The sequence below is a fragment of the Psammomys obesus genome, unplaced genomic scaffold (genome assembly GCF_907164565.1).
Source record: "Psammomys obesus unplaced genomic scaffold, mPsaObe1.curated_primary_1811, whole genome shotgun sequence".
NCBI lineage: Eukaryota > Metazoa > Chordata > Mammalia > Rodentia > Muridae > Psammomys > Psammomys obesus.
In genome coordinates, this window is record NW_026585626.1 from 8,212,248 (window position 1) to 8,235,387 (window position 23,140).

Below are 23,140 nucleotides of genomic sequence, written 5' to 3' on the forward strand. Positions count from 1 at the left end.
CCCCCCCCCCCCCGAGATTTCACCTCTGCCTCTCCACAGCTCAGTCTCTGACCCCCTGGTTTCCTACTCAGCCCTCAGGGCTTGGGTTCTGCTGCTTCTGACCCTGCACCAGCTGTGGTCCATGGCCATTCCTGCCCAGTTCCCCAACCTCCTAGTTACTATTTTTAGCCGCTTTGCATCTTTTGCAAAGGGCCAGGGGCCACTCTCTGCTCAGGCTAATTGCTCCTTTGCAAATGTTCATGCCAGATGAACAACCTGACTCATAAAACACATAGTTTGCCATGCCAGGTCAACTTTGGAGACTTGACACCAGGCACTGTGTGCTAAGGCACCGTGGAAACAGCCTGTTTCATGTGGAATTCTCTGGTCAGGTCAGACAAAAGATGGGTGCTTAGCATGGCCTGCATATTCCCAGGGCTGGTCCCAGTGCCCACAAATCTGGCACTCACCCAGGCCTAAAATCTTGACCCCAGCAACTGTACTCAGTTCAACAATTCTTGTCTAGATCCCTATCATGAGCCAGGTGCTGAGCTCAGATGGCCAGAGCCACAAAAACATGAAAAAAAACAGTATCTCAGCCTCAGGGACCCATCATCTAGTAGAGAGGACAAATCTGTTTTGAAAGCCAGGCCACAGCTCTGAACATACAATTTCTTATGTCTTTTGTGGGAAGCCTTCTGGGTCCTAGCTCTTCCTTCCTTCTGGGAGTGGACAGGCAGCTTACACGGTGTCCCTTCCAATCAGTTTCCTTTACGTGGTTCTCAGTCTCTCTTGCCTTTCCCCAGTGCCACCCCCGGCACCCCCAGATGATGCTCCAACCCTCCAACCTGTTGCCCACCTGGAAACGAGTGCGCTCGGCGGCATACATCTGGTAGTGCAGCATGGCCTGGAGAACCTTCTTGTGGCCTCCCGGAACAAGGCACACTGCACCCAGGATCTCCAGCACCGCCACCTTGGTCTTGCTGTTCTCCGTGCGCAGGCTCTGTGCGATGATACTGATGGCCTCGGGCTGGGCCAGGACATGTGCCCGTCCCTGGGAGTTGTTCATCAGAGCCTTGATGCAGCCAATCAGAGAGGTGTGAATGCGGCTCTCACAGGTGGTGTGGTCCATGCTCCGGAGGAAATTCAGCAGACAGGCCAGGCCTTCCAGCTCGATGAAGCGGGTTACAAACCTAGCCAGAGCCCAAAAGGAGTTTCCTGGTTTTGCGTTCCACACACATTTTACAAATGATGCCCCAATATATGTACCATTCACCGTGCTCCACCCACAGCAGCCTCCTGGCTCAGTTATATAGTTATCCATAGGCCTGAGATCTCATCCTCAAAGAAGACTTAGATTTTTTAAATTCTTAAAAAAACAAAAAACTTGTGTTTCTGCATGTGCATGCGTGCATGTATGTGTGTGTGTGTGTGCGTGCTTGTGTGTGCCTGAGAGGCCAGAAGAGGCAGTGAATCACTGGAGTTGGATTTACAGGCAGTTGAGAGCCACCCAGCGTGGATGCTGGAAGCAGACCTATGGCCCTCTGGAAGAGCAGGAAGTGCTCCTTAACTGCTGAGCCTTCTCTCTAGTCCCAGAGTCTTAAAGTGCAGCATAAAGGTCCCTGTACCACAGATCTCCACGAAAACCAGGAATGTTAAGCACACAGGATTGTCCTCTCAAAGAAATGGACATAAAACCTGTTCTTCCATCTAGAATTCTGGGAATTGGGGGTTATTAACAGCCTGGTAATCTTCATTATCTGTTGGGCCATGTTGTACCAAACTCCTAGAACCAGGACTGGAGGTGGCTAGCAATCTAAATGACATAACAGCCAGGGGCTACCCAAGCTCCCACAACCAGGACCAAAGGTGACTGATAGCCCAAATGACATCTGCACTATCTGTATGACTGAGACCAGGCTAGATCCTTCCCTAGGACCTTAAGTTAGTACAGATAGCCTAGTTTAAGCAAACCCATCTTCTTAAAAGAAACGACATGTGCCCTCAGCTGAACTGCTATGTAATTACACTTTCCTGTATGCTGGAGATTGCATTACAGCAGGAAATTCTTTTCCAAAGTGTACTGTGTTAAAATTTGTTGGGAATGAACTGTCTGGCATCAGACTCTTGAAATTTTGATCCAGGTTGACAAAGTCAATTTGAAGCAAGTTTTTCTCGCCTCTTCAAGGTTCATTTTCCTGCCTGCCTATACCTCCAGCGGATTTACATTTCATTGTTTTATTTTTGTGTGTTTTTGTGCGTGTGTTCTTGTGTTTGTGCACACGCACTTATGTGTGAGGTCAGATGTTAATGTCACATGTCCTCTTGTTCTCTACCCTATTTCCTGAGACAGGCTCTCTCAGTGAACCTGGCCCTTGCCAATTCAGTTAGCCTGGCTAGCCAGCAAGCTACTAGGGACCACTTATCCCTGCTTAAGGCACTGGGATCACAGGTGTGTGGCGTTTAAGTGGGCGCCGGCGATATAACTCAGGCCCTCACACTTGTACATCGAGGGCGTTACCCGCTGAGTCATTTCTCCAGCCCTGTTATTTGCATGTTAAGTACTGTGTACCGTGGTTCATATCTTCCCCGAGAAGCTCACATGTGGAAAGCTTGTTTCTAGGAACTTTAGGGGATGGGGACTAGTTGGAAGAAGTAGGTCGCTGAGGTCGTGCCTCAGAAGGGGGAATAGTGTTCCTGTTTTCATACTCTTTCTCTTTTTCCCTGTCGACTGTGAGGGGAACAGCCTCTGCCACGTCCTCCTGCCACCATGGTGTTTTCCTCACCACAGGCCAGGACCAAAGATCAGTAACCATAGACTCCAACATTGTGGAAGTCCTTTCTCCCTTCAGTTGCTTTTCTCAGGTATTTGGTCTTAGTGAGATAAAGATAATTCACACACTAAATTTGCATATGGGGTCATGGGTGAAAATATTATAATTATTATTGTGGACCAATCTGAAGACTCGTCTGTAATCAGACTGGGTATTGAGAGAATTATAAACAGGTGACAAGAAAACATTTCAGAATGGGAAAGCCATTTAGACTCTGAATCAAGGGACCGAGCTGGAAAGCTCCCTTTCCGGAGACCCTGTGGGAAAACAGCAGTTACGCTTAGCCGTACAACTGTTTAGCCCAGTCACTCTTAATCTGGAGTGTGTTCCTATAAGGAGCCTCTGGGAAGCATTCAGAGTCAAAAGACCTCTACAGAAAAAGGGAATTATGCTTTTGTCTTGGATAACCTCTCATTGAAATTTAGCATCCATAATAAATGTGGGCCACCAACCACAGAACTGTAAGTAGAATCAGAGAATTTGCCACCCAAATAAATCACCGCTATTTTCATATCAAATTATAGCTGTCGCAGATATCTCAAAGTATCATTTTCACCCATCGGTACTTGAAGATTATAGTGTTCATCACACCCGCTGCCAGCTCTCACTGTTCGGGCATTAAAAAACACATTTATTGCTATCTTCTGCATTTTTAATATTTGTGGGTTTATTTTAATTGAATTGGCTTATTCTTCAACCCTGTTTGTTTGCCTATTTTATGTTGTTATTTGAAACCATTACTTCCAGGAAGCAAGATTTTAGCTTTTATCTGGGTGTCTGTGTGTGAAACAACTATGGCAGTACATTAAAAAAAAAAAAGTTGTAGAGACTTTAATTTACTAGCGTAATTAATGATCTGAGGAAATGATCATGAATTGAGTTCAGAACCACTATTTATAATTACTATGTAAATGTATCTCTGTGAATTTTGTGGTGTGTAAGTATCAACAGAATATGCTCTCAATTTAAGTTAACAATATACATTTTTATTCCCCCCCTTTTCTGCATTCACAACATTTCTACTATGATGTCATGTGATTCTTAAAATCAGAATTTTACTAAGGGGAATTAAAATAAACTTTTGATTATATGCCATTATATACTGTCTTCACCATGCCTCATGGGCATAAACTCAAGAACATGCCTAATAGAAAGAACATATGTAATAGCAAAACCTAGAAGAGAATTGGGTGATTAGTGGTGCATACCAAATATTATTTAGAATATCTTTTATTTGATTACAGGTCTCCGTAACTTAAAATGCAATTAAAGGTAGGCCTAATAACTCGTTTGCAAGATTGCTGAGGATTTAACAGAAGGCTTATCCAGTGTTAGAAGCCACTTCAAGAACAGCACTAGGAAGAGTCAAAAGTAAGAAACTCTTGTGGCCCTTGGCTGCCTTTGCACGCTCCACTGTCATCACGGAAGTGGGGAGAAGTATTCCTGTGGCCATGGGGACACCCATCCATTCCCTTTCCTTCCTGCCCAGCTCCCACTTTCCATGGCTGGAGCACATTCATAGACTCCACATCGCCCCCCAGTGTGTGAAGGATTTCTCAAACCATGCCCTTGGCTAAGCTGCCACCTTCCCCACTCTTTCTCAGAAGGCCCTTTACTATACAGCACCTGCCCTCAAGTCACAGGACCCAAGGCTTGTCCACTTTCCTGCATTATCCTCCCTCCTGCCCACAGCCTTTCAGCGTCTCAGGAGAGAAATGGGAACTAGGAAGCAAAGAAGATAAAAGTGGACTCTTACGAAATTATGCAAGAGTGACCTTGGCCAACAGGATCACCATGGAGCAGAGCAAGGCTTCAGGATGACAGAGCCACTGGGCTGCGGCATGGAAGGGAGGAAGTGACTGAGATGGAGGAAGTTCAACTCACCTCATGGGCTGTGTCCGGAGGGCTGTCTTCAGGTCTTCCACAACTTGACTCCTCATGTCTGTCTCCTCATCATCAAATTCACACAGGTTCTGCATCTGATGTCCACAGGTAAAGGGAATAAAGGCCACACTGAGCTGCTTGCCTTCCATGCCTCTGAATCCCAGGATAGCTGAGACTGGGGCACCCTTGCCTTGGGTAGGGCAAGAACTCAGAGAATGTTTTACTATGATAGTCAGACACTGAGAGAACCCACGTTTTGGTCTGTGACTTAACTTTCCATATCTGGGAAATGGAAGGAATTACTGGCCCAGCCTATTTCCCAAGATGTGTTATGTCCAACTGGGTTAATATGTGTTCAACTAGTTAAGGGAACTCTGATGTCCAATGAGGGGGATTGTGTAAGATCTCAAAATTACTGGAAAGCTGCTGAGTTTTAGTGAGTGTGGCACTGGAAAGCAGGAGAGATGGTTTGGTGTTGGTACAACCACTGTCTTCCAAAACCTGTCGGGGAAAGGGCAAGAATGGACACTTACCGCAGCCATGGAGTTGATGCGGTCAATGTAATAGTCAGGCCAGCTGGTCGCCATCTTGTTGGGATCCTCCTGCTCCTGAAACAAGAAGGAGAGACTTAGGTGTATCCAACCTCTGGCTCATGGGATACATGTTCTACAAATGTGGCCCAACATATTAGGAGGTGTCAAAGGGTTGCACACCTCAGGAGGGACAGATTCATAGGCTAAGACCAAAGCATCATTTGAAGTCTTTAGAGGATCAGTGTCAAGGGCGATCTGCAGAAATGTCGGATTCTCCCCGTTTCTGTTTCCACCTCAGTGAAATACTGACAATGAATTCGGATTTGTATGACCACCAAAGGAAGGGCAGAAACCATGCAGGGATCTTTTCAATGAACCACACGTACAAACTCTAAAATATTTCCCTGCTATCCCTACTTTGCTTATAGTTAATACTGATTGCTGAACATCATACACACTTATGTTTTTATTTCTCCCGTGTGTGCAGGTGTATGTGTACGTGTTCATGCACACACACACAGGTGTACACATATGTATGGGTGTGCATGCATGTGAGCACAACCAGGTGTTGTTCCTTGGGCACCGTCCACCTTGTTTTTTTTGAGATCTGGAGTTCGACAAGTCATTCGGGATAGCTGGCCAGCAAGCCCCCAGGAATCCCACCTGTCTGTGCCAATACTGGGGTTATAAAGGTTGCTGGCCACCACACATGGATTTGAGCCTGCATCCTGTGGCTCACACTCAGCTCCCCATACTTGTGCACGTTACCAACCATCTATCTACCCATTCCATTTTCTTTAAAATTAAAAAAAAACCTTTTCATTATCTGATAGAGTGGTTTGAATAAAACAAAAAAAAAAGTCCCCCATAGGTTTATACATTTGAAGTCTTGGTTCCCAGTCGGGAGGTTATGGAGATCATAGGACTTGGAGCCTTGCCCAGGTGCTGGGAAGCAGGTGGAAGAGTGGAAGTGACAGTTCTCATCTTTGCATCTCACTGACCCTGACCCTGACCCAGCCAGAGGACCCGGCAGGTGCCTGTCTCATGGATTTCCGGAATAGAAAATCCTAATTTAGAGGATAAGCCCAATAGAATAGGGATGCTTTTCTTGCATTTTTTTTTGGTTGGTTTTATGTGGATGTGTGTGGTGTGTGTGTTTTGCTTGTGTGCATGTATGCAGGTGTATGTGTGTGAAATGTTAATATATGAATGTGTGTATGTGTGCATGCACAAAGAGAAGCCAGAGGGCAAGTTCACATGATATTCCTCAGGAGCCATTCACCTTATTTTTTGAGAGAAGCGCTCTCATTGGAACCTGCGGCTCACAAATTCAGCCAAGCTCGTTATCCCCAAAAGCCCCAGGAATCCTCCCACCACCGCCTCCCCCAAACTGGAATTACAGGCATGCATCAACAATCTGGTTTTTGTATGTGTTTGCCGGGATTTGAACTTAGGTCTTCAAACTTGTGTAGCAAGCACTTTACTAAAGCTCTCTCTTCCCAGCCCACTGGTTTTTGTTACTATTTGTCCTCATATTCTTACTGTGATGCTGGTCATAAGACTGTCTCCTGAACGAATTCACAAAAGGAGAAAGAGTGACTGATAGGTAGAGCAGGAGGGGTTGAGAGGGCGCACTACCTTCTTCTTGCTGCAGTAGATCTGCCATTTCTTCTCTGGTGGCAGTGCAAACACAGCCTCCCTGTTTTTGTCCGTGAGGTCCAATTCATCCTACAAAGGCAAGAAGGATGTCTGAATATGAAGCTCTACAGGAGACTGCAACATCCCAAACTATCTCTCAGCCTATGATCTTTCTGCCAGAGAGCATCACACACACACACACACTATAAGACAATTCTTGTTCTGCTAGAAGCAGAGCTCTAAACCCTTGCCTCAACCAAGTCCGGCTTCTTCCAATGCTCCCTTACTTCCCGCCAACAAATTTTCTTTGCAGATCCCCTTCCTGCTCTAGGCCACTCTGTTTCCACTCTTCTGCTTTACTGTGCCATCCCCTCATCCAGTGTGTGCCTGCTTGTCTCTACAGAGTCTGCTAACATCTTAGGTTAAGGCCTGACAGTGAAAGCCCTGCACCATTAGATCTGGCTTTGCCTCTTTCTCTCTCTCGGATCTCCCCACCCTTCTGCTTGCCTATTGAGTCTCTCCTCTGAACTTCCCTGATCCTTCAAGCTCGGCATGGGTTGGGGAAGCTGGTGAGGGCCAGAGGCTGAGTAGTAGAGAGGAGGCATCCTAAAGGAGGCATTGACATTGATCTGAAGCCCTTCTGCCTTCAGGACACCGGGTGAGGCTGTGCACAGCTCAGGACTCCACCAGAGTGGGCTATGGTTCCTGAGGAGCAAGCCTCTGAGGTTGTCATATTTGGGGGTCTTTCACTTGGTAACTTGGGTGACTTCATAGGTTTGGCTGTGCTGGGTAGCCTCTAAAGAGCTGTTTTGTTTGGTGTGTGTGTGTGTGTGTGTGTGTGTGTGTGTGTGTGTGTGTGCGCGCGCACACTCATGCACATGAGTATACTTTTGCTCATACATGTGCATACCAGAATACAACCTTAAGTGTTGTTCCTCAGAGGCTGGCTATCTTTTTGTTGCTGAGACAAGATTCCTCCCATGTCTGGAGATCACTGAGTTGGCTATGTTGGAGAGCAAGCAAACCTCAGAGAGCCATCTGCCTCTGCCTCCCTAGTGCTGAGATTATATTGCAAGAAACCTGCCAACTTGTTTTGGTTTTTGAGTAAGGGTTTCTCTGTGTAGTCTTGGCTGTCCTGGACTTGCTCTATAGACCAGGCTGGCCTCGAACTCATAGAGATCCGCCTGCCTCTGCCTCCCTGAGTGCTGGGATTACAGGCATGTGGCAGCACGACTGGCTCAACTTTTTTCTTTAGATGAGGCTCTGGGCTCAGACTCGGGTCTTTATTTGTCCACGGCAAGCACTCTACCAGTTGAACTGCCTCCACAGCCCCTGCTTAATTTTGTTTGGAGACAGGGTAATTCTGCAGGCCAAGCTATGAGCACAGACTTGCCTTAAACTCTAACCCCCCTTGCCATGCCCCAAAGCTCCCTTTTTGAAGTTCCTTTACCATGTAGCCTGTGAGCTATTTCAAGGATCATCAAAGAAATAGTTAACAAGCCATGTGGGAAACATAACACGCTTTTCAACAAAATTGTGAGCTAATCTGGTTTGTGTCTACAGTCCTGGAGACTGAGCATTCTAGGTTAAGTGCTCTACCACTGGGCTAGAACCCCAGCCCCTTCCATGAGATTTTTAAAAAGCAAAACGCATTAAGACCACAAAGGATAACATTACTCTCTAGATTTTCAAGTGTGATAAACAGTAGAATTTGTAGCTACAGGACATATAAAACTCTTAATATCTACACTATTTCTCCATATTTTTAAATCAAGAGAGTACTTAAATATGGCGTGTGTGTGTGTGTGTGTGTGTGTGTGTGTGTGTGTGTGTGTGTGAGAAATGGGTACTCATAGAGCCCAGAAAAGGTGTCCAATTCCCTGGATCTCAAATAACAGGCAGTTGTAAACCACTCAGTATGGTGCTGGGAACCAAACTTGGGTCCTCTGTGAGAGCAGCAAACACTCTTAACCACCGAGACATCTCTCCAGCCCTATGTCTTAGAGATAATACTTAAAGATTCATTCTTCCCTAGGTTAGAACTGCTAAGTAGAAATGTAATAGAAATGGCATGTTTTTAAAATGTTCTAGTCACATTAAAAAGAAAAATCAAAGAGAAAATGTAGGTGAAGTTAATTTTAATGTTACATTTTATTTCAACTAGTATACTTAAAATATAATCATTTCAACATGTAATAGATGTAAAAATGATCGCCAACATATTTAAAATTTTCATTTTCTTTCTCTATTTTTTTTTTTGAGAGACTCTTTTGTAGCTCAGATTGGGATTCACTATGTAGCCAAGGATGACCTTGAACTCAGGATCCCCCTGCCCCCACTTCCCAAGTGCACCACCACATCTGGCTCATTATTTCTTTCAGACTAAGTTTTCCAAACCCCATGTGTATGACCACCCACTCTCTCTGTCCTGCTGGGGGGGGGGTCAGCAGCTCAGCTCGCTCAGGTGGCCAGCAGCTGCCATTGGACAGCACATACCACAGCATCTTAAAAGACTGCTCATCAGCTTGCCTGCCTTTGAAATGCAACATGTCTGCAGAGTTCATGACGAAGAGAAACTCTTTCATCAACCCATTCTCCACAGAGCCCAGGAGGTATCTTAGATCCAAGCCAGGTCCCACACAGGAACCAGGTATTTCTGCCTCCATGTCTCTCGTTATTACCCCCCTGTTCCAAGGCTCTCACTGGGCCCTGTACTACCCTACTATCTGTTTGCTTCTGAAATTAAAGGCCCCCATGGAAATTCCAGGAGGTAACTGAGAGAATGGTATCAAGAGTTCTCAATGTCTCTTTTCATGATCTGACCCTTTCTATTAGTAACCAGGCTAGCATCAGATGGTCCAGAACTAAAGGGAATCCTTTGTCCTGGGGACCATTTCATGATGTCTGCCTCAGTGAGGGTCTGTTTCTCTCTGCAGAGAAGGTGCTTTGGCAAACCTGTCTCATCCCTAAAAAGAGCTTGCCTACTGACCCTTTTCCCCATCAGTACCCTCTCAGCCCTTCCCTCACTGACCACCAGCTCTGCAAAGCGGACGTTGAGCTCCTCTGGGTTCGGGATGGGACCGGAGAACTCCAGATACTGCAATGGGTGGCTGTCCTGGAGGTTGATCTCGGGGAGGTCACTGCCTCCAAAGCAGCAAAGGAAGCCCAGGCCATGGTGACTCCTCTTGCGGAGGGCCATGGTCACTGCAGGCTGGGGTGGTCAGCAGGCAGGTGCCTTAGGTCCTCATTGGCACGATCTAGACAGAGAGAGTGGGTGGTCATGAGAAAGCCAGGCAGGTAGGGACAGTGGCTGTTCTAATACCTGCAGAACCCTGTCACAGAGACCGTTGCGCACCATCAACTCAACATCAAAGGCCTGTGTCATGCCTCATGGACTCTGCTTCTTCCAGCTCCTTTCATCTGGACTTATTCAACTCATCAGACTTGCAGATGCTCCCTGACACGAACATCTCCCCATTCCCTCTCTTTGTTGCTGGAGAAGTGAATGGGATAGTAATCACATATGTGGTCTTCAAGTGGCCAGGGCTGGGGCTTATCTGGTGTTTTCCATTCCCATAGTAAGAATAGTTTAGGAGGTCTCTGGTCCCCGGAGGATCAACACCCACCAAAGTCTACAGATCTGATTCATTTCATGCTCTGGAAGTGATGGTTTCAAAGGCAACGAGGAGGGGAGGGGGAAGTCAGGTATTTGAAGAAATTCTGGGCTCATTATATATAGGGCATAGCTCCTGATACATTGGCCTCCAGAGAAGTAGAAGATGGAAAGAGCCTTCTCAGCTCCTTCCCTCTCTCTTGTACACAGACATGTTTCAAGAAGCATGAAATATCCATAAGACAGTGGCTCTCCCATCTATTTTGAAGGAGGCCGGTGTCCTCAGCAAGAGAAGATCTGAGAGATTAAATCACAGGTCAGATGAGGCCGCCCTTTGGGATGGTGTTGAACATATTTGGGAAAATCTAGGCAGATGTGCTTTTGATAGCCATCAAGAAGAGAGGACACAGCTCTGGTCAGGAACTGCGATGGATGGGTTGGAACAGAAAGGCTTAACTCATTGCTTGTCACTGGGGAAGCCTCACTCTGTGATGCCAGCTGGAGGAGGAGCACTGGCCACCACCATGGTTGCCATGGCTACCCCTGGATTACTTAAACCATCAGCATACAGACCTCCTTAAGGCAGTTCTATGCTCCACCTCTGGTTCCTAACATACATCAGGTGGCCTGAGTAGGCTTAACAAGGAGACAAACAAGAATCACATATGAAGTCTTGCCCAGATCATCATCCCGACCCTTATACATAAGCTTCATTTAAAAAAAAATAAAAATATAGCAATTGTTTGTTTGCCTGTGTGTGTGTGTGTGTGTGTGTGTGTGTGTGTGTGTGTGTGTGTGTGATATGCGCATGTGGAAGTCAGAGGAACATTTGTGGGAGTCAGCCCTCTCCTTCCACCATGTGTATTCTGAGGAGAGAACTCAGATTGTCAGGCTTGATGCAATCACTTTCTCCTGCTGAGGCATCTTGCCAATCTTTTTACTTAACTTGGCGGGGATTGTTAAAAAGCTTCTGAATCTTGGTACTTAGCTGTTTCTCCTGGCTCTAGATTATCAATACATGAGAACGTATTCCATGGCTGTCACTACGTCATGACTGAAACTGCTGACAGGGACACGCACTTAAATCCCAATGACATGACAGCCACATCTTCAGACACCAGTGTACTCTTTATCCATACTTGGGGCGGTCCATCAGCTGGCACTATATCCACGTGACTCTTCATTACCAGTCCCCTTTCCTATACAGCAACGTGAGAAATTTTCACTCAGGCCCTGTGGAACTTAAGTTACTCTAACCCTGAAGCATTCCTTCGAACCAATCTTTAGAATCATACGGAGAAATAAACAAGTCGATCACGGCTCATGAGAACCCTGGTACCTTCTAGAGACAGCACTTTATTCTCCTACTCCTAACGATTTAGCTAATAGTTATGGAACTTTATGTTAGCTCTCATCTAAGTTACAGCCCATTTTAATTGCCATTCTAGGGCCTTTTTTATTGATTCTATTTTCATCTCTCTTTATAAATCTTGTATGCTTTTTATTCAGACAAGCCTTGAATAAAACAGTCTACAAGAGCTATGTGACACCGGTCCCTGCAAATTTGAGGCACCTTGAAGACAGAGGCTGCATTGCCTTCATTTCTACAGATAATAAAAGACTTGTACCTAGCGAGTGCTCAATCCATAGATCTAAATCAACTTAGAAATTACCTGTTTGCCCAAAATGAGGGTAGAGGCTTTTTATCAATCAGCCAGGAAAGGCCAATTGAAATTGCTCAGTGCTAGCGGTTGACGAGCAGTCAGTAACCTTTGCCTGAATGAGAGGAGAGTTTCAGGGGCTGGGATGGGGGAGTCACTATCCTGGGCCATGGTGACAGACTTCAGAAGAGTGAGGAGGGATATCTGGGGATTTCCCACTATATTTGCCAACACCAAGATGGATGGTGTCTGTCGCTCTTTCATTGCTGGGGCAAAATACCTGATCAAAGCAACTTAAGGAAGTTTGAGATATAGTCCCTCATGGTGGAACTGACTTGGAAGCAGGAATGCCAGGCATTAGGTGACATCACACCTGTTGTCAGTCATGGAGGAGGAGGTGCCAATTCTAGCACACAGCTGTTTCCTTCTTTTTATGCAGATCTCACTCAGCCCAATCCAGATAATCCCTCAGGACAAGCCCAGAGATTTGCCTTTCTGCTAATTCTAGATGATGTCAAACTGACAGTCAATACTAACAACAGAGTGGGTATGACAAGGCCCTAGTGTCCTGGTGTCAGGCTTTGTCAGGCTCCAGATCTGAAGGCAGATGGGGTTGAGGGTAACCATGAAGAATACGAAGCTAATCTCGTTTGTTTCATCTGCCTCGTGAATGCAAAGGGAGCTGGTGAGCAAGACAGCTCTGGGGTGAGTGCAGACACATAAAGAAGCTTCCAGAGGCTGAAACACGAGCCTAGGCTAGCAGCATGATGGAACTGTAGGAGAGTCAGACTGGTATCTAGGAGGACTTGTGGTCCCTATTCTTGCCTTCACCCCCTCACCTTGCTACAGTCCGAGTCTTGCTCAGCCTTCTCCGCTCTTCCTCTCCCGCAAGACCCTGCCCAATCAGGGTTATTAGTCAGCATGACCCATGCTGGTACAGGTTTATAGCAGCTAGTCACAGCCACTGCTGCTGTGGTTGGCCAGTATTCCTGTGATACCAGTTATCATGTATGCCATTTCCTCCTGGTGCGGGGAGCAGGGTCCAGGGACTGCTCACACCTCTGCCCATCTGTTTTCTTAGCTCCAGCCACTTGCTAGCAGAGCCAGGAGCAGAGGCCTGGAAGTCAGGCCTTCTCAGCATTGCCCCCTGGCTCTGCCTACCTGGCTGGTGGTGACCTTAACAATATCTCCTAGCTAGGAGCCTAGGGGCCTCATCTGAGACACTGACATAATCATGTCTTCCTCAGGGGGTTCTTTGAGGAACACCTGAGTGCTCAGTCGGTGGAGACCAACATGGCTGCTAGGCTTCCACCACAGATGAGACTGGGTCTGCCCAGAGGCACATTCCTTCAGTGGGCCCCCAGGAATGCTCAGGCCTAGGCTTAGAACAATTGCCTGCCAGAATTCAGGAGTCACCCAGCTTTATGTTCAGAAACTGAGAGATCAAGAAAGAGGAATTGGCCTTTTCCTGCACTATGAACTCACTAGTTAGAAAAGTAAATAAAGAGATGGTGGGGTTTGGGGTGACAGATAGGCTAATTACCCTGATTTGGTCATTATATACTGACACATTGCCTTGGGCTCCACAGGTATGGGTAATGATTACTCATGGATTAAAACCAGGGCTGGAGTCGGGGGAGATGGCTGAGTTGGTGAAGTTCTTGCCTTGCAAGCATGAGGACCTTACTTCAGTCCCCAGAATTCATGTGAAAAAAAATTCTAGACATAGTTGTGCATGTGATCCCGGAACTGGGAACCTGACAGGTTCACTAGGGCTAGCTGGTTTACTGACCAGCCAGCGTATCCTATTCAGCAAACTCTGGGCCAACAAGAAACCATATGTCCAAAAAAGATAGTGGCTTCTACACACACACACACACACACACACACACACACACATCACAAATAGAGCTAACAGAGTTGGGAATATGGCTCAGTGGTGAATGCTTACCTAGCATGCAAGACATTCTAGGTTCAATTCCTAACACTGTAACCCAGATCAATCAATCAATCAAAATTTAAAAAGAGAAAAGAAAGCAAAGCAGAAGCCAGCATCTGGCTGCGGACAGGGAGTGGGAAGGTAAGGTGGCCAGAACAGAGAGTTACTGTAAAGTTCCTTTAAGAAGAGGAGCAGAATTGAGAAGCCAGGGAACAGCAGGAAGCAAGAACAGAAGGAAACCAGCGACTTGAGTTCAGGCCAGAGGGACTGAACCTGCCTCAAGCATGACCCACTTTTCTCTCCATGGAAGCCTCTGTGCTGCAGCCTCTTGCCCTTTACATCCTCCCCCCCCCCACTTCCTGTGGGGACACAAAGGCACAGACTCTCCATACTCTGAGACTGGGGCTGGTCCCAGCTCTGCCACTGTACTTGTGGGTCAGCAGCCATGGTGCTTCATAGTCTCTCTGAGACTTGGTGTCCTCCAATGGAACAGCTGCTGTTGGCTGACGCTCACAAAGGACTCCACCACCCCCAACCTTTGTCACTATCTGGCTCAAGCCCTTCTCAAAGGCTTCCCAAGGGGCTCCTCTCAGTCCATTCTGAGCATCCCAGATCCCCGCATTCCACTCTGAGCCAGGCAGGAAGGACTTCCTATCTCTCTCCTCTGTTCCAGTTTGGTGTACTCTGACCCCAAGATATGACCCTTCACCACTCCACACTCCAAGCTTGCAAATGGAGAGTTCTTAAGAAACATCATTCCAGGTTGACCGCTGGCTTCTATAAGCACATACATACATGTGCACAGACAGCTGCACACATACCTGTACCCCACACACAAAAGAAGCAATTAAGGAACAAATAACAGTTACAAAACTAAGAGAGTCGGGACTAGTTGACAGCATAGGGAGGATTCTGACCCAGAACTGTTAGGAACCTCTAAGCCTCAGAATTCCTTTCCAATGTCCTAAGTCAGGTTTAGTCCAGGGTTTCCTCATTCTACAGATTCAGAATCTCTAACCCAGGCTTCTATGATTCCTGTAACTTGTTCTGGTGACTCTGAAATATCGGGCCAATTTCACAGTGACCTTGGAATAAGTCAAAGGGGGTGGGGGATGGGTGGGTAGGATAGAAGAGGGAATGTGGAAGGAACGACTAAAAATAAGCGCCCTTTGGAAAGGTGGTATGGAAACCAGCTATTGTTGAAGCTATATGTGTGTGGGGGGGTGTGTATACATACATACGTACACACACACAGAGGCAGAGACAGGGGCAGAGACAGACAGACAGACAGATAGATAGATGGAAAGAGATTAAGTTGGGTTACCCTATGAAAGGGTTGTGATTCCACTAGACCCTATAGGCTAACAAAAAGCTTAGTGCCGGGGACTGGTTACCTCTTTTGGAGTTGCTGGCTAGTGGGATCCCACAGACCCCCAAGCATGACAGGATGTTGTCAGTTGTCGGTTGCCCTCTAGAACTTGACAGGAAGACCCTATTGCTGAGGACACTACACTTGAGCCGTAGAACATGGAGAGATCCAGATGATTCTAGCCTGAAGATTCACCCCCAACAGGCAAGCTGCCGTCGACAGTACTAAAGGAGAGAAGAACCCTCTGAGCTACACTAACTGGCCTGGCAAGATGTGGGCACTAGTGCAATGGTGACACAAATATCACGGGAGTATTATGAACCTCAGTTACGGTATCAAGTATCAAAGCTTCGGGAGCTGTTGAGTTGCTTGGTCAACGCTGCTTGGCTACTCCGAGATCCAGCTAGGACCCACAGGTTTGTGTTCTGAACTCCATTCATGACCAGCGTTCTTGTCACAAAGCCTGAACCGAATCACGAGTCCCCGTCAGTTCTTGAGGCCAGTGCTTCATGTTTGAGTGGCCACACTTGCCCCCTTCCCTACGTGATACCACAGAACTAACCCTTGCTACCGGCTCACTCTCCTTGGCCCCCTGTGTTCTGCGTGGCAATTATACATCCCAAACAGTTCCAATGCTTCACGCCTCAAACAGACCATCCCAAAACTCCAGCACATCTCTAAGGAAGGACACTAGCATGCACTAAGAGCCAGTTTGGGCTCAGGCTCCTTGTCTTTTTCTCCTTCTCCCTCCCTCAGTTGTCCCCCTCCCTCTTTTTTTGGTGATGTTGGAGATTTGAGCATTGAATCCAGAGCCTTGAGCACACTAAGTACCCCAGCACCCAGTCACACCCCTCCCTCTTTTGTCTTATTTTCACCTTTTATCTTCTGTTTTAAGACAGACCTCTATTGTTCAGGCTGGCCTTGAGCTCAGTGAGGCCTTGAATTGATACCCTCTTGTCTCAGCCTCCCAAATAGCTGGCAGTAGAGGCCTGCATTACCAGGCCTGGGAATTCACTTTTCTACTTATGGTTGCATTTAATTATCCCAACATCCTGAAAACAGATTTTATGATTTGCAATGCTGAGCACATTTCTACCCCTGAGCTATCTCTTCAGCATTAGAAAAAAAAAAAAAATTAAAGTTTTGAAACAGGATCTTGGTAAGTTACTCAGGCTACCTTTGAAGTGGCTAGGCCATTCAGGTATAACCTAAATGTGTGATTCTCCCATCTCAGCCTCTGCAGTAGCTGGATGACAGGCCTGTGCCACCAGGCCCAGCAATGCTCCTTTTTATATACAAGGAAACGGAGACTCAATGGAGCCCAGAAGCTTGCCCAACTAAAGTTCATGAAGCTAATTTCAAAACTCAGAAACAATTTTTCCACTGCACAGAGATCAGAGAGCATGAACAGCAGCAAGAGTGTAAACAGAAGGCGTCCACACAACCATGGCACTACCTAAGGTATGCGCGACGGTTTGGTCTCTCTTCGCCCATCTCACCATGCCAGCGCTCAGAATAGAACCTGGTTTTCCAGAGAACAGCCTGGCTCAGAGCCCCAGCGTAGACAGCCATCCAACCACATCTGACCAGACACAGTCCCAAAGAGGTCCTGGTGATCCAGTCCCCAGGGCATGTCCCCTGGGTGCGCTCTAGATCTAGCCCCTCCTGCCACTGGCTTGAAACTTGTAATATGTTTTTTTTATAAGAAACCCTACATTTTCTTCTTACCCTGCGTCCTGCAAACCACGAAGCTGGTCCTTCCCGTCTCTACAGTGGCCAGCTCGGACACGATTTCTCAAGATGTGCAGCCTGGGCCAGCCACTCCCTGTTATGTTTCCAAATTTGTTACCCACAGTCCCTGAATGGGCAGGCCTGGAGGCAGATACATTACTTTAATCTGCATGGCTTCCTGCTCCAACGGCCTTGATCCGCATTGCTCAGGAACTGGACCCCGTCGCCCTGATCTCTCCTCCCTCTCTGGCCTCACTCCTCCACTCACTCCACGCTACCAAGCTTCCTATCACAGTGACCCATTTACTCCTCCGGGGGACTAGGGCATGGAAAGCTGCCTTGAATCTCCCCTCTCCCCGGAGGCAGGAACTTGATAAGAGCTAATGAATTCCTGTGTTCCACAGATTCCTGACTCTGCCATGATAAGATGTGGTATTAAGTATGCGATACATTAAGCCTGTACAAAGATTCTATGTCCTTCATCATTCTGCAATTAGATAAGTCTTAAGAGCAAGAGATCAGCTTAGCTTTGAAATAGAGTCAAGAACTGCTCTGCTCAGTCTCCTGTGGGTCTCCATGTTACCCCTCTCTCATCCCCAATATCTATCTCCATTTCTTCTTCTCTCCATCAGTTTCTTCTCCATCTACCCTAATTTTGCAAAATTAGGCTTTTTTGACCACTCCAATCCACCCTTACCCCCACATTCTCCTCAGAACCCTGGGAGATCCTAGTTCATAGAGAATCATGGTGTTTGCTCGATTTTGTATTTGTTTATATTTTGATAACAATGAGTTTTCCTCCATCTACATTCTAGTCCCAAGAGAATAAATAGCCTCCAGCACCCTGCAAGTCCTGGGAAAGCATTCTCTAAATGAATAAATTCAAATAGCCAGGTGTGAAAAGAAGAGAGGGGGATTCACTCTTCAGAAATTAATCTTCTTGCAGATCCAAGGAACCCGGGTCTTTTCCTCTCCAGCATCCACTGAGAGGCATGTAGACCTTGGCCAAATACTCTCAAGAGGGGCCAAGTGACACTCAGAAAGGAATGTTCTTTTATAGATTTGCACAGTTAAATCATACTTGAAACTCTCAGGTAAACTCAGGGCATTTTGATTTCTGAACCTTTTGTTTCTGGCTTTTTCTGCTCCAAAGCTTTATTTCTTTTTATTTTATGTGGATGGATGTTTTGCCTACATGTATGTAGGTATACCATATGCATACAGTGGTTTTCGAGGCTGGAAAAGGGCATCGGATCCTCTGGAGCTGGTGTTCCAGGGGGCCACACTAGTGCTGAAAATTGAGCCCCCGGGTCTTCTACAATAGCAGCCAGTGCCCTTAAGCACCAGGCCATCTGTCTAACCTTTTTATTTTTTAGGTTTTGAGACTAAATCTCACTATGTAGCCCAGACTGCTCTAGAACACACTATGTAGCTCCCTAGACCGCCCCTGAACTGGTAGTGGTCTTCCTGCCTCAGCCTCCCGAGTGTAGGGATGAGAGGTATGTCTGTCTTAGTGCTCTTCCCCATGTCCCTTCCTCACCTGTCAACCCACAGCATCTTGCACACAAATGTTGTAAAAGACAGTTTTCTCTGAGTGTTTGAAAGAATGGGCTACAGAGGCTGAGCTTTCCTCTAGAACCCACCCCACCCCACCCCCGCCCGCCCAAGGTCTCCAAGCCCTCCGAGAATGCCTCATTTCTAGCCCCTCCCCTCTCATCCTTGATGTTCCTGCAAGCTTTGCAGTTGTTCGCTCCCTTCGAAGAAAAGGGTCTCCCTTTCTCAGTGCTGGGTGATTGGGATGTCGCCTCAGACATCCTGGAAACCTTGCAGCGACGCACCGCCTCTGTGTACCCTGTCACTCCATCCATCACCCCGGCTACTCTGTTCTGTCCCCTCCTCATGGTGACCTACTACCCACATTGTCCTTACTCTCTGCAGCTGCTTCTGTTTCCCAGGCCCAGTGCCTCCCCTGCCCAAGGACTTCCTGCCCAGAGTCCATTTCCATGGTAGATAAGCTCCCCCAAGAAAAACTTCCCTCCACATAGATGGTCCTCCCCCAGCCAACCCTCCCCTAGAATCCACCTCCTTTGCTGTCCTTCCCATTCCCTCACCTGGTAAGCCTCACTTCCTATTGGTAGCTGCGGCCCTCCCTCATCCTGTCAGACTTGCATCACCCAACTTCGGTAGGCCTACTGCTTCCTGCATTACAGCCGCTCTCACTGAGCCAGGACATTCCTCATTCAGGGACAACATCTCCAATGTTTAGCAGGAACTGTAGTGCCCAGTGCAGGGCCTGGCATTCAGTGGGCATGCTGGGGCCCAGCCAAGGCTCAGAGCCTGGATGTCTGCTTTTCTCCCTCTCTCTAAAAGGTCCCTTCCAGGTCTGTATTTCAGACAAATCCAATGATATCCCCTTCCTCCCCAAGAACCCTCCTATTCCTGACCTCCACCTTTTATTCAGATTTCTTTTATTTATTTCAGATCTATTTTCCAATAGATTTCCATTCAGACACAGCCAGGGAACTTCTTTGAACCTCTTCTGAAGCTGACTCTGCCTCTCCTTGCCCTTTAGACCACCCTTGCTTCTCTCTGGGGATGGCCTGGCAAGCCTGAGGTTCAAAACCACAGGAGCGCTTTAACTGTTCCCCACTATATCAGGCACAGCCTATGCGTTATTTCTTGCTCATAAAAAGAAATTGATTTTTCTGAGGCAGGCATCCTCAAAATTGCAAGGTAGCCAAGGATGTTCTCGAACTTCAGATCCTTCTTCCTCTGCCTCCCATGTTCTGAGATTGCTGACATGTGCTCTTTATACCCAGTTTTCTGGCATGCTGTGTACTGAACCCAGAGCCTCATGCAGGCTGGGAAAGCACTCTACCAACTGACTTTCCCTCAGACTCCTTCTTCACAGAGAGCTCAAGAAACTCTTCAGTTTAGGTCTTAGCATTCCAGTTTTAAATCTGAGGGGGGTGCACAGAGAAATCAAATCACTAGGTCAAGGTTACAGAACATAACCCCCAGCCTCGGATTATAGACAGATTTTGACCAGCTGGCCAAAGTTATACATCCCCCAACACACACACACACACACACACACACACACACACACACACACACACACCACACCACACCACACCACACACACACACACACACACATACACACACACTATGTTCTCTGTTTATAGATTATCTAGTGTTGACACCCAGTTAGTTCTCCCTACAAGTGTTCTTGGTCAATCTTGCATTCACCTATGTGGACCCTCCCATTCCATCCAGGCACTGGGGACTTGACTCTATTGCCACAGCATCTAGGGGACTGGCATGCAAACTTTGCACGTGGCTCAGTTCACCTCACCCTCTAAGCTTCATGAGCCCTGAGCATGGAACAGTTTCTACAGGGCACTGTCCTTCCTGGTCTCAGCCCTTGCTAAGACAACCCCTTTTTTCTCTGCTTCACTGTTCCCCCCCTCACACCTCTTTTTGGCTTCAGGCCAAAAGCACACAACAAACTACCCACTTGGATGAGAGCCTTCGTTCCCAAGCTCTCTTCTCTCATGCTACCTTTTTCTGCTAGATCTCAAACGACATCCCAAGTCACCTAGTGGCCTAGTCACTTAGATGTCCTCAGAGTTTCAGGTGGGCATTCATGGGGTCAGGAGCCAGGCACCTGAATTTCTGCTAGTACCCCTCAGAGACCTGGACATGAGACTTTAGTTTTGGCTTGTCTCTGTCATCATGTATAGCAGTATTTATACCCATCTTTCCCACAATTCATCTCTTCTTTTCAGGGTTATGACTGTGAGTGAAACCCGTAGTGCCTCTTCCCTAGTTGCTATGTAGTCACAAAGTAGGGTCCAACGCCTGGACCCTACTTCAAGCCAACTGAGCAGGTGGGCCTGGGGCCTGGGTAGAGGCCAATAGGTCAAGTGGCTCATTTTTGTGTGGTCAGGATTGTTCAACATTTAGAATTGGAGAGTCTCACTTATGAAGAATCTTTTCAACTCAAGCAAGTTGAGGTAGCTGGCCATCTTACCACGCTGGGACACATAAAAAGTTTTCCAGGCCAGTCTAGAAATATCCTAGTCAATCATCAGCTTCATCTCTCCTTTCTTTAAAGTTACAGATCACCTGCCTTTTGTTGTCACTTAGATCTGATTATCTCAAAGTGGGTCCCCAGGCTAGCAGCAGTGCCATCCAGGAACTTGTTCAAAAAAGCAGTGCTAGCTACCTTAAAATAAATAATAATCAACATCTTTAACTTATCCATGTCCCTCCTATAAGCCATCTTAGGTTCTTGGGTGTCACAACTCAAATCATAATAGGCAAGGTCACCATCACTATGATCTCTTAGTGACACCTGACAACGTTGAATCCAGAAAGAGAACCAACCAGACTCTACTGCTCATAGGTGGTAGCATCACTTTGACAGCCATGTGTAGTCTACCAGGAATCCATGTGCTTCTCACCTTCAGACTTCTCATGAGTCCCTACCACAAGGACCTCAAGTTTAATGATGAGTGCGGTGGTAATGAAGGAGTTAACTGTCAAGCCTGAGCTGGTGGAAGAGGCCTGAGGCTAAGGGTTTAGTTCCCCTGGGAAGGTACAGGGCAAATCAGAAAGGGCTTCATTATAAATCCCAGGCAGCTACGTTTACTGACCACTGACTAAGTAGCCAGCTCCAATAATCCATCTAATTAAATTCAACAGTAGTTCCATAAAATACATGGTGTAAGAGAATTTCTTCCTCTTGCTCCAGTTCAGGACCAAGAAGGAAATGGATTCAAAAAGCAGACAGATGGAGGCTGGAATGGCTGCCATGGTCTGAGAAAGCAGTTGTGAGTCCATGGCTTTCTGAATTTCTGAGCTCCCTAACGAGCAAGGCCAAGTCACTCGCCCAGTCACCAGTGGTAGACCTCCCCACAGGAGTAGGGTGCTGACTTCACCATCAAGACCTGGCCAGATACACCCACCCTGCAGGTGGCAGATCCAAGAGGAGGGGAGAAGAGAGTTGACAGGGCCTTGCGATTTGGGGGACACACACTTGGGATCCCAGTGCTGGGAAAGCAGAGGCAGGTAAATCCCCGAGACTGGCAGACTAGCCACTCTAATCTGCTTAGTAAGTTCCAGGCCTGTGAGAGACCCTGCCTCAAAATGATAGTGTGTAGTGCCCGAGAGACAACAGCCAAAGCTGTCCTCTGGCCTCCACATGTGTGTATCTACACACATCTGCACATACATGATGCATATGGACACTGATTATTTTTTTAAGAAAGAAGACTGGAGAAGGTTTTGAATGCAAGTAAAAGACACTGGATAACCCAGTAAGAAAGCACCAGGTCCTAAGGCTATGCAGTCATGTGACCCAGAATAGGCACTGACACAAGGGGGACACAGAGGAGGGACAGAACTCCTGTGAAGGGACGACAGGGGTCTGCACCATCTGTCTGGCAGAGGAGCTGAAATTCAGTCACTCAAAATAGAGCTTCCTTCTCTCCAGCCCTGCGATTTTCTCCCCCTCCTCCCCTGCTCCCTGGGCCACACTCCACGTGCCTGTGTCCAGACTCATTTGTTTAAACTGCCCCTCCCCCCTGAGCCCTGCCCTGGGGACTCAAGGAATCTGAGCAATGTCTCCAGTTCTAAGTGGTGGAGGGAAAGAAGTGAAATAAAAGGAAGGAACCCTCCTTCCAGACCTCTATCTTCGTAGCATTTCCCATCAAAGTTCCTAAGGTTCCTCTTCCTTCAACAGATGGCCATCCTGACTCAAGGTTGCTATGGACACCTGGTATGAACTTCCCAAATCTGGAGAGGTACCAGCAGCTTCTCCTCCCCTCACACAACCACAATAGCTTCCCTGCCATCTTTGCCGACCTCTACCCGTCACTCTTCCATCATTTGGCTCAATGATTATCCCTACCCCTTTCCGCTTAAGTCTTCCTCCACCCACAGTTATCCAGACC

General features: G+C 47.2%; 1 protein-coding gene across 5 annotated transcripts in view; it reads right to left on the minus strand.

Moving 5' to 3' along the window:
• Positions 1 to 23,140, minus strand: part of Daam2 (dishevelled associated activator of morphogenesis 2) — a 106,548-nt gene that overhangs the window by 38,629 nt on the left and 44,779 nt on the right. For all 5 annotated transcript variants that reach the window (XM_055613968.1, XM_055613941.1, XM_055613949.1 and 2 more), the window contains exons 2-6: positions 9,900 to 10,125; positions 6,869 to 6,958; positions 5,231 to 5,305; positions 4,698 to 4,792; positions 839 to 1,172 (exon numbers count right to left, since the gene is read on the minus strand). In XM_055613968.1, the coding sequence (XP_055469943.1) occupies positions 839 to 1,172; positions 4,698 to 4,792; positions 5,231 to 5,305; positions 6,869 to 6,958; positions 9,900 to 10,067 (762 nt within the window). In that variant the 5' untranslated portion in view covers positions 10,068 to 10,125. The remainder of the gene's footprint in view (positions 1 to 838; positions 1,173 to 4,697; positions 4,793 to 5,230; positions 5,306 to 6,868; positions 6,959 to 9,899; positions 10,126 to 23,140) is intronic.